General features: G+C 44.4%; 1 protein-coding gene across 2 annotated transcripts in view; it reads right to left on the bottom strand.

The window, feature by feature from the left end:
* The window catches only part of LOC147903299 (Nucleotide-sugar transporter family protein), a 34,700-nt gene extending 16,952 nt beyond the window's left edge, over positions 1-17,748 (bottom strand). For both annotated transcript variants that reach the window (XM_087372603.1, XM_087372601.1), the window contains exons 1-3: positions 17,538-17,748; positions 5,961-6,044; positions 5,560-5,771 (exon numbers count right to left, since the gene is read on the bottom strand). In XM_087372603.1, coding sequence (XP_087228729.1) covers positions 5,560-5,771; positions 5,961-6,044; positions 17,538-17,687 — 446 coding nt within the window. In that variant the 5' untranslated portion in view covers positions 17,688-17,748. The remainder of the gene's footprint in view (positions 1-5,559; positions 5,772-5,960; positions 6,045-17,537) is intronic.
* Between the last annotated feature and the right edge of the window lie 248 nt (positions 17,749-17,996).

Here is a 17,996-nt window from a genome sequence, read left to right on the forward strand (position 1 = left end):
GCTAAGCTAGTAACAAGTGCACCTGATAACATCCTATCTAAGCCCGCAGCAATGGGATATACAGCCTTTAATGATACGGAGTTAATTAAAATGAAAGGGCAAGTGGCCAATCATGATGTCATTGTGTTGTTTGACTCGGCGTCAACTCACAATGTGATTAACTCCAAGCTCGTGAAGAGGCTGAAATTAAAGACGAGTCCATCTAACTATGCGTATACAGTCAGGATGGCAGATGGAAGTTCAACTGAAGTATGGGACCAAAGGGTTACCAAGTTGGAGCTTCGTATTCAGGACTATGCTGAGAAGCTTGATTTTGAAATGACCAAGCTTGCTTATGCAGATATAGCCCTGGGTATGGCGTGGCATTCTAGGAAGAATCCAACCATTGATTGGAAAAAGCACCTTTATCAATTCAAGATGAATGATCTGCTTTATGTCTTGCGAGGTGAGAAAGATATACCTCAGGGACCGTTGGTTTCCGTGATGGAAATCCGAAAAGCTCAAGAAGAGTTTTTATTTCTTTGCACCACATCGGTAGAGCCGGTTGATGATTCTTCGGCTAGCACTGATGTTACGCAAAGTGGTGAGATGGCCAAGCTGGCTAATCTTATAACAGAGGAGTTCTCTGAATGTTTTAGGGATGAACTACCTTATGGGTTACCTCCAGTGCGGAATGTTCAGCATAAGATTGAACTGATTCCGGGGGCAGAACCTGTAAATAGACCTCCCTATAGAATGAGTTTTACTGAAGAGACTGAGGTGCGTAGACAACTGGAAGAATACCTCAAGTTGGGGCAGATTCAACCAAGTTTCTCACCTTTTGCTTCGCCAGTGATATTAAAGAAGAAAAAGGATGATACGTTTCGCCTCTATATAGATTACAGAGCATTGAATAATATCACTGCTAAGCACAGGTATCCGATGGCTCGGATTGATGATTTGCTAGATGCATTACATGGAGCCATGATTTTCAGCAAGATAGATCTTAAGTGTGGCTACCATCAGATCCGGATTAGAGCCGAGGATGTGCATAAAACCGCTTTCACAAGCAGGTTTGGTCATTATGAGTTTTTGGTAATGCCCTTCGGACTTACCAATCCTCCAGCGACATTCGTCATGCTTATGAACGATTTACTACGTCCGTATATCGGAAAGTTTATAGTACATTTTATTGACGTTATTCTAATATTCAGTAAAAGTATTACTGAACATCGTGAACACTTGAGAATAGTGTTCAGTACTTTGAGGAAAGCCAGTCTTTATGTAAATAAAAAGAAAACTATACTGTGTATGGTTAGGCTTGAATATTTAGGGTTCATAATTACTCCACAGGGGGTAGAAATGGATCCGAAGAAAGTGGCTGCGATACTAACTTGGCCAATCCCTCAGAGTCTGACCGCGTTGCGATCATTCTTGGGGTTTGTCCAGTTTTATAGAAGGCATATCAAGGGATATTCCGAAATAGTATCGCCATTGACTGATCTGACCTCAGATAAAGTACCTTTTATATAGGGAAGGCCAGTAGCCTTTGAAAGCAAGAAGCTTTCTCCCTCTCAAAGGAATTGGCCAACTCATGAATTGGAGTTGTATGCTGTTATCCATGCTTTGAAAACATGGAGGCATTATTTGTATGGTTCAGAATTTTATGTGGATGTGGACCATGATACTCTGAAACATTTTTGTAAACAACCTGACTTAAGGGGCCGCCAAGCTAGGTGGGCAGAGCTCATGCAAGAGTTTAATTTAACGATTCGGTACCGAAGAGGGAAGGATAATAAGATTGCTAATGCATTGTCTCGCATTATGCACAATATGAGTTTCACGGTATTAGAGAGTGCTCTAATGACCGAGATTAGAGAAACTCAAAAGATGGATGAGTTTGTCCAGAGCTTATGGCCTAAGGCTCATGTGTTAAAACCCGGGGAAAATGAAAAGGATGACCTGGCATCCAGAAAAGGCCAAACATATGCAAGATATACCATAAGGGATGGTATGCTAGAAAGAAATGGCAAGGTTGTAGTACCTAGTCAGAATGATCTCAGGCAGAGAGTCATTCGACAGTGCCATGATAGCCCGTGTGCAGGACATCCAGGAGTCGAGAAGACATATGATCTTGTGAAGCGAGATTTCTTTTGGCCAAAGATGAAAAAGCATATTCATGAATATGTGACACGGTGTTTCTCGTGTCAGGTAAGTAAGGCCGAGCGGGTGAAGCCACCCGGACTTTTACAGCCCTTGGAAATACCATTAAGTAAGTGGGAGAGTATTTCCATGGACTTTATTGTAGGGCTGCCTACAACACAAGGAGGGTATGATTCTATCCTTGTGGTGGTTGATCGTCTAACCAAGATGGCTCACTTCATTCCGACTAGAGAGTCTGTTAGTGCCCCGAAAGTGGCGGATTTGTTTATTAGACATATATTTCGTCTGCATGGATTGCCTAGATCCATAGTGTCAGACAGAGATGTCAAATTTACCGGTCATTTTTGGACAGCGGTATTTGAGACACTAAGGACTGAGTTGGGAATGAGTAGTGGGGATCATCCTGAGACGGATGGTCAAACGAAAAGAGTCAACCAGACTTTAGAGGATATGCTGAGGGCATATGTGTCATTGAGGCAACATACATGGGGCAAGTGGTTGCCATAATTAGAGTTTGCCTACAATGATAAAAAACATTCCTCTACCAGGTTCAGTTCGTTTGAGCTGAACTATGGTTATAGACCAACAAATCCAACTATAGTTGGAATACCTCAGAAAGTGCCTAGTGCCGCGAACTTTGTGGTTCAGATGCGGGAGATGCTAGCACTTGCGAGAGCTAATATCCGCCAGGCTATGAATAGAGCCAAGGTGTATGCGGATAAGAACCAATCTATAAGAGTATTTAAGGAAGGAGAAAAAGTTTTTCTCAGAGTTCCTTCGCACTCGAAGTCGTTGACTTCAGGAGAGTGTGCTAAGTTATCACCTCGATACTGTGGACCGTGGTTAATTCTAAAGAGAGTAGGCAAGGTAGCCTATAAATTAGAATTGCCACAGGGGTGTAAGGTGCACCCGGTTTTTCATGTTTCGCACTTAAAGAAATTTTTACATACAGGTGACTCACTAATCGAAGGTGTGGTTTTGTTTCAGGAGATAGAGGATAATGCGAGGCGCAAACCAACAAGAATCCTGGACCGAGGAACGATGCAAATACGAACGGAAGATACCCACGGTGTTGGTTGCATGGCATGGTCAGCCTCTATCCGAAGCTACCTGGGAATCCATATACCAATTGCGGAGAGTGTTCCCAGACTTTATCATCGAGGACGCTGATGTCTGAAGAGGGAAGGAATGTTACGCTCCAGCCGAGGTAGCATGACCTCAGAAGAATAAGTCGACATTTCCCTTAAAGTATCTATATTTGTAATATATATATTTGTTTGCGCTTCATGTAAATGATCGGGAGGGAATTAATGTCAAGGTCCTAGGTGAGGATTGATAGCACCAGACTAGGTGGATCTAAGGCTAAGGGCCTAATGGAAGGAATGTGCCTAGGGGCAAAGGATATTAATGCATCCCAAGAGAGGGGTGAAATGTTGCATTAGGAAGGCCCTGTGATGACATGATCAAGCCTTGCCCATTCCTTTCTTTCATCATTCCTGTGGAAGTCCCTAATTTGCTGCTTGGTTGAAATCTCGAACCCAACCCTTGTTTCCTCTTTCCTAGATTGCTCTCTCCTCCGAATTCAATTTTCAGTGCCCTTTTTTCTCTGCCACGATTTACTCATGGTTGATATGATAGAGCTATAAAGATGGACCATGTGACTTTATTGGGATTCTTTGTGGATAAATTACCTAATTCCTATAAACTCCAGATCAATAACAATAAATGTAAAACTTTGCAAGAGGCCATGAATTATGCGCAGATATATGATGATACAATGGCCAGCGCAAAGGGAACCACTACTTCTAATACGAGTGGGAAGAACAAGAGGAAGTTCTTCTAGTCAACTTCTAGTACAAGGGAGTCGAAGTCAGTTAACAATGCTTTCAAGAAGAATTTGACTCAGACAAAGAATGGTAAAGCCCGTTTCTTACACACCCTTAACTTCAAGAAAGAAGGACGTTGTTTTCTTTGTGAGGAGCAGAGCCACACAAGGAACGATTGTCCTAAGCGCAAAAAAAGAAACAGGCATTGAAAGCTCCAAGCAGGCGAAGGAACCAAAGCTAAAGGAGCCAACCAAGCCTGGATGACAGGTATTTTTGTAAATGCCATTACTTGTCCACTTTAATGTAATTGCACTTTTAATAATTCGTTGGCCCCCATGACCTTGTCCGAGCTTATGGTGAGGGACAAACAAGTTCACATTCCCTTTGACCCGGGCAGCTCTCACAATGTTGTTAATGACAAACTTGTGCAGAAGTTGGGGCTGTCCATCACACCTACGAGGTGCAGCTTCCAGCTGGGAAGCAGTTTTGGGATCGTAAAATCGACGATCTTTCTCTCTGGATTCAAGACTACACAGATACTCTTATGTGCTATGTTATGCACTTGGAACATGTGGACTTGTTGATCGGAATAGAGTGGTGTAAAACCCACGATATTCAGATCGGATGGAAAGATCATACTCTCTCTTTTTTGGATAAAGATACCCCAATTTATATTAAATGTGATGATATTCCCTCTTCTCAGGGACCTATTGTATCTGCGATGCAGCTTTGGAATATATTAAACACTTCTCATTATGATGTGTATCAGTTTGTTATGATTCCGCCTTCTTCATTTGTTGTTTCAGTTAATAACAAAATAAGTTAAGCACGTTTGAACAACGAGAATTGAGAACGTTGTTAAATGATTTTGTTGATGTATTCCCTACACAACTCCCAGAAGGTTTACCTCCCGAAAGGACAGTAGATCATCGCATAGATTTAGTTCCTAGGGCTCAACCTATTAGTATTCCACCTTATAGGATGACCCAGCTTGAGGAGGACGAGTTAGCTTTGCAATTTCAGGATCAGGATTATTGCGTTGTGGATTTTGAGTTTCGTAGTATAGCACCCATCAATGTGTAAGCCCATGGTGTGGCTGGAATGAGATACTATTTTTTAGTGTACTTTGTTGCATAGGCCCATGAGGCCTCCAGAAGACGTTAATATTTCTTTCTTTCTCTCTCCCCCTCCCAAAAGAAAAGTTATTTCTACTGTTCTATCTTACTTTACTCCATGGACTTCCACCTGAAAGCACATCAGGTACATACCAAGCACATCGTTATGAATCAGACCACAATATTCATGTCCTCAAAGGAATAGAAAACCGACCATGTTTATTAATCATAGCTAGTTTTATGACATTAAGGCATTTGTGCGACTATGCCTAACTTCTAAGATGAATAATGGTTAATTAATATTCATATTAGCACCAGCTCAATTTCATTAGATTTAGGCTTAAATTTTAACTTTCACTAAGGGGGGTAGCCATGTGAGTGTACTTTTAAATTAACACACAATTTCATAGATGAGAAGAGCTTTCTTTCTAGAGTAAATGCCACATGAAATCAATTTACTAATTTTAATGAAGCACCTGAAGAGTATACCAGTGGTAACAATCTTCAAATTTCCCATAATCTGATAAGTTGAAGTATCCACGTAGGTTAGGGTAGCAAATTGCACATTGTTGTGAATAAGGTAGATGATAGAAGGAATGGGATATAGACGAAGGGTCTTCCAGTCCACTGTGCTTCGAACAGAAGCAGCCTCCTTCCCTCGCCACAACAGAAATGCACTTACTGTCAACTGCAAAGCAAATCAGATTTTAAATAGAAGCACAAAAGTTAAACCAGGACAAAGACATTACAGTACAGAAGAACTTATAAGTACTTAGGGTACTTTTGACACCAGCCATAAATCCATACTATCTAGAATGTATCAGAACACCCATCCCTTTAAAAAAGCAAAAATTTTTAAGCTTGTAAAAAATCCAACCTTGAGCAATTCTGCCAGAAAGGGAATAGTTCCATAATCATACTTGTAGCCCCCTCCACTTTGAGAAAGAGTTGTTAAAATTCCCTGCGCAGACAAAAATTTAGCGTCAGGAATATGATACAACATAGGCTACAAGATTATTGCCCTTGTTTACTATCACAAAGACCCACAAAAGAAGATGCAAAAGTACAAACTAAGCAAAACAACACATCATGGCACCCTCTAAGTGGGAATCAAGCTTCTGCACACAACCCGTGAACAAACATATCCAAAGGGATATAACCCTCTTTATCCATATATGTGGTTCAATTTTAAAGACTTGAATCCTTGCTGACAAGTTTTAAAACATAAAAAGCAAGCACGCATATGTCAGACCGTAGGATAATTATACACACATCTTAGGAGGTTGGAATCGAGATGGGGACAATTATGATTTAAACAGGAAGATTGGAAAACAAAAGGAATTGAAGGGCCATGTGACATTTTGCAAATGAAGGACTACCAGAAGGCAAAAAAGTAAGGACAAGGTGTAAGGCATAGATGAGGACTTAAGACCTTCAGTTATTGACAATATAGAAGGACCAACGCAAAGATGTAGGAATAGCAGAGCAGTAAAGCTATGAGAGTAGAAGAGGAATCACGTCAACAATGCAAGAAAACGTGTCAAGAGACATGCTTTTTAAAAAGGCTACATTCAACCACAGCTGTCAACCCAGAAAACCCAAATGTGTACTGCTACATCTCTTTTCCACTTTAGATCCCATTGACATACCCACCCTCCTGCCTCACAATGATGTTTTCCCATTCTCTGTCTTCATGCATTTGCCCTTTAGAAAGGACCAGAACAGCCTCACAATGAAATTTTCCCATTCTCTGTCTTCATGCATTTGCCCTTTAGTAAGGGCCAGAACAGCTGATGCAGTTCCCTCGTTCCCCTCTTATCCAAGACTGCTCACTGTCTGAATGCGTGGGTAAAAGTAATCCTTTAAATAACTAGAGTATAAGACGGAATAAGCACTAAAACTAATGTAGGCTGATCAAAGTATAATGACTCTCATCAGTGATGATTATCAGCTTCCTCTTTACTGGATCATGCGATTTGCATGCCTTGGACTTTCTAAATTTGTATGCAATTTATATGCTTTGGACATTCCAGATGGACTCCGTAACAAATTTGATATGAAGCTAGCAAATATGTTTAGAAAGACGATGTTTGGTACAGTAAAGTATGGCACTCCTTCGCGCAGTGTTTGCTTGTCCTACTGCTGGGGAGCTCTTTCCAATACAACATCTTATCTCTTGCAGACTTCAGTTGCTCATGGTTGAGCTCTTCTGCTCCCTTCTACGCACTCACTTGTGCTATGCTACAGACCATAGGTCTGCACCAATTAGTGCCCTAGAATGCTGAGGGAATGCTGCAGAATGAGCTGACTTCTGCTACCCCAAGGGAGCCATTTTATAGGACTAGATAACCCTAGATCTGGCTGACAAGATCCACAAACTGGCTGAAAGCAGTCTGTTAGCCAACCTGACCATGCTCCTACCACTGACTGCCTACTGCAGTCAGTTAGCCGACCTGACCATGCTCCTACCACCGACTGCCTACTGCGGTCTGCGGGACTTGTTGGAATGGTTGCCTCCCCATCTGTGAGCCCCCAAATGAGGAGTGCATCGGGGGGGTGGACCAGATATGTAATGGCCTGCCACAGACAGCATCTTGGCTGTCTTGTGGGCAGGAGACCCATGGTGGAGAGGGACCCAAGGCGTGCATGTACGGGCTGGAACAGGCCCCTAACAGAGGCGCACAGGAGGCGGGACAGAGGCTGCATGTGGCGCAGCAAAAGGCACCTGCAGAGCTGGCACATGGCGAAGCATGGCAGGCCAAAGGAAGCCTGCAGAGGGCAGCACAAGGGCTGCAAGAAGGCGGGGGGCATTGGGCAGGCAAAGGGCCTGCAAGAGGCTCCCACAGTGCCAAAGGCAGCAGCCCAAACGGGCACCACAAAGGCCCTTATATAGGGCTGAACCAAGTCGGCCAGCAAGCCAACCAGGTTGGCCATCTGGAGCAGCCCTCTGACGGCAGACAGGAGCAGCAAGAAGGCTAACCTTGGGCCTATCCACAGGAGGTGAAGGTGACCCTGAAGGAGCTGCAGACTGAGCTTGAGTGGCAGCCCACCTAGGCTGGTTTCCAGACAGCAAGGTGGAGAAGATCTTTGGACGCGGAAAGTCTACTTACGCTCCAGGTGGAGCACGCAGGCTCAAGTCTAGAGATAGCAAGCAGATAGGAGGAGTACCTTGTCGTAAGATCAGAGGACCACACCATTGATGGGACTCTGGATCTATCTTGTGTCCATAGCTTTGGACGGTGACACATCCCAGCACTCCTGAAACCCCTGATCTGCAAAACAAACACACACAACGTGAGAAACTGAGCAGGCTGCTCACCACCCAACCATGACATCTACGGGATGTGATCCCGAATCAGGAGATGTCCCCTCCAAGCCACGAGCTGAGCTACTGGCACGAACACCCAATCAGATCCAAACCAGCCTGGTGTCCCATACCACCAAGTGGCGCTGTGAAGCCTGGGATCTGCCACTGGGCCTTGGGCTACGCTAAGATGCAGGCGCGCGTCCGCGACTCAATCTAGGATCAAACCTAGCACCTGGGAACGGAACTTGCTCCCATCGGCTCTCTAAGAACTAAACCCCTGGGTCCCTTTTATAGACTCGGGCCCCAAGCGCCAAAAATAGCGAAGACCTCTAATTGGTTCGTACCCTTGCCATTCAACCCGAGAATCAAGCCTGCCTAGCTCTAAGCCTCCCCAGGCTACCTGAGCTAGTCTTGTGTACCCAGTACACGTCAGATACCAATCCATGCACATGACATACTCCCCCTCCTCTAAGAACTCACTCCTGAGTTTGCTAAAAAACTTGGAAATGTTCTCTGAGGTTTTGTAATGTCTCCCATGTTGCATCCTCCTCAACACGATCCTTCCACTTGATCTTGTATTCCGTGATAGATCGATTATGAATCTGTCTGTCACGAAATTCAAGAATACACTCAGGTTCGTGTGGAATAAAAGTCAAATCTGTAACTTCTATTATCTCATGAGGAGAAACAAGTTGATCATCCGCACCCAAGACTTCTTTCAGTCTACTGACATGAAAGACTGGATGGACTTTAACATCAGGAGGCAATTCTAGTCGAGATGCAACTGGTCCAATTCTTTTAATGACCTTGAATAAGCCACAGTATCTGGGGGATAATTTCGGAACCAAACCAGTACTTAAGCTCTTGGATTCCTTAGGAATTCGCAAATATACCATCGTTCCTTCAGAGAACTCTCTAGGTGAACGATGTCTATTAGCATAAAATATGTCCCGATCTTGGGCACTTTTAATAGACTCCTTGGCAAACTGCAACATTTCCTGCATGTCTAGCAAGAAGTTCTTAGCAACATCATTTTGAATTCCTTTTAATCCAACCATAACTGGTGACTTAGGTTGAAACCCGTACATAAGCATAAAAGGACTGTAACCAGTACTAGAATGCTTTGCACTGTTGTAAGCAAATTCTATCATAGGTAGATAATCTTCCCATGAAGACTGTCTCTTAGATACATATGCCCGAAGCATGTCTTCAACCAACTGGTTAACCTTCTCCGTACTGCCATCGGACTGTGCATGATCTGATACTTAGAGTAGTTTCTAACTTCTCAAAAACAAGTGTCCAAAAGTTACTTGTAAACTTTGAGTCCCTGTCACTGACTATGTCATGACTATGTCAGATGGCAAACCATACATCTTAAACAAGTGATTTACAAACTCGTGAGCCAACTGGACAGCTGAAATAGTTGTTCTAGTAGGTAAGAATCTAGCCATTTTTGTCAAACGGTCGACTATGACCCAAATGGAGTCATGACCCTTGCGCGTTCGAGGCAAACCAGTAATAAAATCCATGGAAATACTTTCCCATTTATTACCTGGAATCTGTAATGGCTGTAATAAGCCTGCGCTTCTAAGGCGTTCTGCCTTAGTAACCTGACAAACCCGGCAACCTACTACATAGTTCTCAATAAATGCACGCATCTTAGGCCAATAAAAGATATGCTTCACAAGAGACAGAGTCCTATGTATACCTGGATGTCCAGCACTAGGAGCATCATGACACTCCTAGAGAATCTTGGATTTAAGGTCTAGAACATCTGGCACACAAATCTTTTCATTGCGGAACAGCAAGCCGTTCCTAATCATCCACTGACCTCCTGCCGCCTGTACCGTAGGTGGCACAATCCCTGAGTCTTGGTCAACCATGGAGCTCCCATCCTCGACTCTCTGCCAATAAGAACTGAAATGACTATCAGTTGCGTATAGCCCTCTCAAGGATTGAAATAGGTCTGAGGATATTTCCGTAAATGACAGAGCATTTACAAACTTAACACAACTTAAGGCATCCGCCACACTATTCAACGAACCCTTACGATAACGTATTTCAAAATCAAAATCTTGCATTAATTCTGCCCATCTAGCTTTTCGTCCCCGCGATTCTTATCCATCACACACATACTTAATTGACTGATGATCAGTCAATACAAGGAACTTTGAACCATACAAGTAGTGTCTCCAAACCTTAAGAGCATATACTACAGCATAAAGTTCCTTTTTTAGTGTGGGCCAACGATATTGGGTGTCGTCTAGCTTCTTACTCTCGAAAGCTACAGGTCTGCCCTCTTGGAATAGAGCTGCCCCAATCGCATAATCACTCGCATCGGCCTCTAAAATATAAGGCCGGGTAGGATCGGGTAATGCAAGAACGGGTGCTTCCTTGATAGAAAACTTCAAGGTTTCAAAAGCCTTGTTCAATGCATCATTCCAAGAGATCGGCTGGGTAGACCTGCGTCCACGACCTTTCAATATGTTTATCAGGGGTGCCGTGATATGTGAATAATCACGCACGCACTTCCGTAGAAATACCGTAAATCCTAGGAAAGAACGAAGTTGTTTCACAGTCTGAGGGATAGGCCATTCTAAAACCTTCTGGATACGATCCAGATCAATGCTAATACCTTCAGAAGAAATCTTGTGTCCTAAGTAAATGATCTCCTTCATAAAGAAGTCACATTTACTCATCTTGGCATAGAGCTTATGCTGTCTTAGAATAACTAAGGCAATCCGGAGGTGTCCTATGTGATCCTCAAGCGTTCCACTATATACCAAGATGTCATCTAAGAACACTACAACAAATTTGCCCAGATAATCCCGAAACAAATCGTTCATCATCTGCTGAAAAGTAGCAGGAGCATTGGTCAAACCAAAACGTAAGACAAGAAACTCGTAATGACCATACCTAGTTCGGAATGCGGTTCTATCTATGTGTTTAGCATAGATACGGATTTGGTGATAACCCGTACGCAAATCAATCTTAGTGAAATACTTCGCTCCGGCCAAACGGTCTATCAAATCATCGGAACGAGGTAGAGGATATCGATTCTTAATTGTCACTTTATTTAATCGTTTATAATCTATACACATTCTCCATGTAGAGTCTTTCTTCTTTCTTAAGAGGACAGGTGCCCCCCAAGGTGATTTACTTGGGCGAATATAGCCCATATTCAGGTAATCCTGTAGCTGGGTGGCTAACTCATCCTCCTCTAGCTGGCTCATCCTATAAGGTGGTACACTAATAGGTTGAGCCCCTGGGACTAAGTCTATGTGATGATCTACTGCCCGTTCTGGAGGTAAACCTTCCGGCAGGTGAGTAGGGAATACATCACGGTGTTCAAACACACTTAAATCATTTTTGTTAATTACAAAGACAACAAATGAAGAAAGCGGAATCAAAACACACTGATAGACATCATAATGAGAAGTGTTTAATATATTCCGAAGCTGCATCGCAGATACAATAGGTCCCTGAGAAGAGGGAATTTTATCACACTGAATACAAAATTGGGTATCCTTATCTACAAAAGAAAGTGTATGCTCCGTCCATCCAATCTAAATATTGTGGGTTTTAAACCACTCTATTCCGATTAACAAGTCTACATGCTCCAGGTGCATAACATAACACGTAAGAGCCCCTGTGTAAGCTTGAATCCGAATAGGAAGCGCTTCAACCTTGCGATCCCAAAACTGCTTCCCAGCTGGAAGCTGCACCTCATAGGTGTGATCGCTAGGTACTGTGGACAGCCCCATCTTCTGCACAAATTTATAATTAACAAAGTTGTGAGAGCTGCCCGGATCAAAGAGAATGTGAACCTGTTGGTCCATAACTTCTCCATAAACTCGGAAAAGATCATGGGAACCAAACAACGAAGTATTGAAAGTGCAATTACAATAAAGTGGGCAGGTAATGACATTTACAGAAATACCTGTCATCGAAACTTGGTTCGCTCCCTTGGTTTTGGTACATGGACCCGCTTGGAGCTTCGATCCAAGCACTAACTTTTGATTCTTGCGCTTTGGACATTCATTCTTGGTGTGGCCCCGCTCCTCGCAATAGAAGCAACGTCCTTCTTTCTTAAGCTTCAATGTGCGAAGGAAACGGGCTCGACCATTCTTTGCCTGAGTCAAGTTTTTCTTGGAGGCGTTGTCCGTAGACTTCGTCTCCCCGGTACCAGTCGTAGGCTGAAAGAACTTCCGTTTGTTCTTTCCACTCGTGTCGGAAACTGTAGTTGCTTTTGCACCGGCCATGGTATCATCATAAATACGCGCGTAATTCATGGCCTCTTGCAACGTTGTACATTTGTTGTTCTTGATTTGCAACTTGTACGAATCTGGCAAACCATCCACAAAGAAACCTAACAAGGTCACTGGATCCATCTTTGTGGCCCTGGTCTGCAGATCTCGAAACCTTTGAAGATAAACTTCAAATGACAAGTTCAGCTTTGACATATCGAGGGCTTTAAGCTTGCCAACGATATCATAATCGTCCTCCTTCTTCAGGAACTCCTTCCTGAAGACCCCTTCGAAATCTATCCATGTATCCGGCTTAGGTTGGAGTTCCTTCCACCATAGCAACGCCTTTCCTGACATGAATCCGGCTGCAAGCTGTATTTTCTTTTCATCTGGGTATGGGTGGAACTGGAAGTGTACCTGCCACTTCTGTAACCAAGTGTCAACAACCTCCTTAGTTCGAGACTTTTGATCTCCCGAAAAAGGGTCTGGAGTTATGTTCGGGCCTAGCACTGAAGCCATGGCATCCACATGCGTGAGTGCCTGCACAGTGCTAGCCAGAAGGGTGAGAGTCGCCTGAATCCCTTGGAGTTGTTGTGTCAACCCCGTTTGATTCGCATTAACCTGCTCGAATTTTCCATCCAGAGCAATGGTGAATTCACTGAAGGCCTTCTTCGTAATCGAATCGTCATAAAGACCTTGGTCTTCCTCTCCCACAAGAGTGTAATCCAAATCCTGATCTCCCATGGTGAACTCGGGATTTGCAGGATCAGACATATTTGAAATCTGATTTGAACGAATATAAACTGAGCGAAATAACTGAGGGAATCGAAGCTGAAAGGAGAGTGGAGCAGAGAAAAACCGTCCCAAGAGATGATGACGAAAGAAGATGCTGGAAACTGGCGAACCGCGGGCGCAATAAACCCGGAGTCTTCCTCTTGCTGAATTCGCTGCAGGCTGCAGTGTACGAAAATCTGCAGTAATCCGTACTGTACGGAATCCTCCTTCTAGCCATACAGTTGACGCAAACAGTACGGTTGCTGACGTGGACTGTACGGTTGCTGACGCGATCTGTACGGATGCTGACACAATCCGTACGGTTGCTGACGCAGGTGTATGGCAGCTGGCGCGGGTTGTACGACAGCCTGACGCAGGTGTACGGAATCCTGATGGCGCAATCAACGATGATGGGCAAGGTGGGCTTCTCGCACAAAGCTATGGCTGAGCTTGAGACCTTGCCAAGCTATATAGGGAATAGGGCGGCTAATCTAGGAAGCCCTGCTTCCCAGAAAAGCTCACCCTCCCAACTTTGGAGGGTGGTGCTTTTTCGAAAAAAGCATCACCTCCCACAGAGTAGCCGCACCCTGTTCCAGCCCCTTGCGCATCACTCTGCCCTGGCCGAAACTCCTTCCAGCCATGGCGCACCACACAACCTCATGCCTCTGCGTTCTCTACCCCCACGCAGCCCTGACCAGCCACAATCTGCACGCCTGCCACTCAGCTCCTCTATCGCCTCTCCTACCTGCACCTTCGCTCTCTCCCAGCGACGCTCATCCCTCTCTCACCTAAGCCCTTCAGCAAATTCGAAACACACTCTCTCTTTCTCCTACCTTTTCCCTACATCCTGACCACCCAGATAACCCATGAACCAACCAGAATTTGCAGCAGCAAATTTCGAATTTTAGGGCATACCTGGAGGAAGAAATCGTCCAAAGTATTCACATCAGAAATTCCTACCTCAGGAGCTGGCTCTGATACCAACTGACACATCCCAGCACTCCTGAAACCCTTGATCTGCAAAACAAACACACACAACGTGAGAAACTGAGCAGGCTGCTCACCACCTAACCATGACATCTACGGGATGTGATCCCGAATCAGGAGATGTCCCCTCCGAGCCACGAGCTGAGCTACTGGCACGAACACCCAATCATCAAACCAGCCTGGTGTCCCATACCACCAGGTGGCGCTGTGAAGCCTGGGATCTGCCACTGGGCCTTGGGCTACGCTAAGATGCAGACGCGCGTCCGCGACTCAATCCAGGATCAGACCTAGCACCTGGGAACGGAACTTGCTCCCATCAGTTCTCTGAGAACTGAACCCCTAGGCCCCTTTTATAGACTCGGGCCCCAAGCGCCAAAAATAGCGAAGACCTCTAACCAGTTCGTACCCTTGCCATTCAACCCGAGAATCAAGCCGGCCTAGCTCTAAGCCTCCCCAAGCTACCTGAGCTAGTCTTGTGTACCCAGTACACGTCAGATACCAATCCATGCACATGACAGACGGAAATGTATTATTTTGGTGGTTTCTTTATCTAGCTGGTTCATTGTCTATTGATGAGTCTGCACATCTATTCTACGCACATAAGTTTAAGAAGTTTGTGATATTCCACACCCCACACCACACTCGTTGGGTCATTTCTAACAGGACTGCCAACTATAGGAGTCTCTTGCTGACTGCAGGCAGCTCTCCAGGCCTATATAAGGCCCTGCTCCAGGTGCCTCTTTGCTGCTGCGACTCTTCCGGCCAATATGCCCATTACATGGGCCTATGGCTGGGCATATTTCAGCCCACAGCCAGCCCTAATCTTGGACAAGCTCGCAGCCCTAAGTGCCAACCTTGATCCTTGAAACCTCTAAAGTGAGATCCTTGCAGCTGCTGCACATAGATCTCACTGACTGGTCCCTTTCCAGAAGCTCAAGAACTACTCCCAGTGGCCTCTGGAACAATGCTCGACTCAGGTTCAATTCCTGAGCCCACCAAGGTTACTTGTAATCCCTCATGATCTTTTGGCTTCCTGATCTCCGACACAAAGTTTTAATTAGGTCACCATCCATATCCCTTTGATCTTTCTTTGAGAACTCAGAATCCTCCCTATCAACCAATCCATCTGCATCAGACTACCTGAGCTTTATCAAGGAATTCACCTCCCTAGCTCTGAAACAATGTTGAAGCAGTATCTTCACATCTCTCATGATCATTTGGCTTCCTGATCTCCGACACAAAGTTTTAATTAGGTCACCATCCATATCCCTTTGATCTTTCTTTGAGAACTCAGAATCCTCCCTATCAACTAATCCATCTGCATCAGACTACCTGGGCTTTATCAAGGAATTCACCTCCCTAGCTCTGAAACAATGTTGAAGCACGTATCTTCACATCTGGAAAGATGGCACACATAGTAAACTCACATATAGATAGATTATATCAAGTACAAAACGTGCACCATAGCAGCACACTAGTTGCTGTCTGGTACAGCCAAGTATGGCACTCCTTAGTCAACTGTTTGCTGCTCCTACTGTTGTAGAAAGCTCTCCAAAATAACAGTGTATCTCTTGCAAACCGCTCAACCATGAGATCTTACACTCCTTCCTATGCACTCACTTGAGCTCTCCTAGAAGCTGCAGGACTGCACCAAGTCGTACCCTAGAACGCTGAGGGAATGCTGCAGACTAAACTACACGATTTACTGACTTGTGTCCCAATAAGGAGGCACGGCCTTTTGATAGTGCTAGATTACGCTAGAATTTTTACCAGATCTGAACAGCCAGTCTGTCAGCCAACCTACCAAAGCCCCTACCACAGACTGCTGATTGCAGGCAGCCCTCCTGGCCTATATGAGGCCCATGCTTGGTATTCATGCGTGCATGTAGGATTAAAGGATATTCACTTCTACCACTACAAGCAGGAGAAATGGCAAAAATCTGGGCCAGGTTGAGAATATTAGGAAAAACAAAAGAGAAGACGTCGATGGAAAGGTGAGAAAGGACGTAAGGGATTCAGGTTGAGCTTCAAATGAAAAAGGAAGTGCCTTAAGAAGCTATTTAATGAAAGAGATGGGACGGCACAGAGGAAAGGCAAATCGGTTGCAAACTGTGCAAGCAATATATGCGCTCAGATTTTGTTGGGTCATGAATCATGGTAACTAAAAAGGAGGATTTGGTTGCAGCAACAGCCGGTTGTAGAGATTCAAAACTAGCAGTGCACATACACAAAGAAGAATTGGCAAGGCGCTTTCCTAATAGTGTCAAGGTAGATGAGCATGATAAAATTTATGATCATCCAGTATTAATTTCCTAAAAGAATTCAGCATGCTTCTTGTGGATGCACAATAGGGCTGAGATTTTATTTGAATTTTAGTAACTGGTAGTTGCTTGATCGAGTGTTTTGGCAACGTCACAGGGTTTGCGACTGTTTTGTTGGTGTGTTGACAAGTGTTCTAGTTTTCAACAAAGGTCGTGGGAGACTTTCCATCTCTTTCTATCTCTTTCTCTCTCTCTCTCTCCAGACTATTTCACGGTGTCTCACTGCTTCACAGCATCCACAAGGGAGACCCATAGAGCAAACCGAAGGGCAGAGGACAGCTAAGAGAGACATCAAGGCTTCAAAGAAGCTAGCCCCATTCGTTCACTTATGGTAGAGTCTGGATAGGGTCCACACACCTAACATCCCTTCAAACTTAGACATGCCCAGCTACTCTACTAGAATCACTTTTCGTATAGTTTTTTCTTTAGGGGTGTCCTAAGTTCCCCTACATGGGGTGTATGAATATGATGTATTCCAGCTTGTCTTATTCTTACAAGAACACCAATCCCGAAAAGGCAGACATTTGTTATAGTTATCTTTTTGCCATGCAGGTGCTGAAATAAGCTGCCGGCAGAACGTGAATTGCACAGCTACGGCATCATTCAAAAATATTGAGTCTACAGAATTTAGTTCGATGTGAAATACAATTCGCAAAACCCAACTTCTGCAAAATCTGCCGGCTTAGAAGCAAGTCATCACTGAAGCCGAGAAACGAAGGTTAGAAGCCGTCGTCTATTTCTAGGCCGATACAGAAAAACTCCCAACCTAAGGAAGCAACAGACCATGGCCGGGGGCACAATACAGCAAGTCGGGATACCTGTGAGCTGGTGAAAACGGTAAGAACAGCAGCCACAACGAAAGCCCGCAATCTTTGAGGGTGAAAAGCTGGCTTAGCAGACTCGTGTTCAACAGCACCACTGACAAGAGCTCCTGAAGCCCTCATCGTTTGCGTACAAATGATGGTCATAAAGATGTTGTCATTGCAGTAAAAACAGATGCAGAGCCCTCAGCTATACATTTTCTCTCTCTCTCTCTCTCTCTCTCTCTCTCTCTCGTATATATATAGAGAGAGAGAGAGAGATATATATATATATATGTTTATTTATTTATTTATATCACACACACACCACAATTCTTGCTATGCATTAGTCCTCAATTAGAGGCATGGTCTACTGTCTGACCGGGGGTGTGTGGCGTGTGTGAGTTGAGAGACCTCGTGTGGTGTGCCCCTCAATAGGACCATGGGTGTGGGAAAAAAAAATCTCACTCTTACTTT

This window comes from Dipteris shenzhenensis, chromosome 3 (genome assembly GCF_047967505.1).
Source record: "Dipteris shenzhenensis isolate YYH24624 ecotype China chromosome 3, Dip_SZ_1.0, whole genome shotgun sequence".
Taxonomy (NCBI): Eukaryota; Viridiplantae; Streptophyta; class Polypodiopsida; order Gleicheniales; family Dipteridaceae; genus Dipteris; species Dipteris shenzhenensis.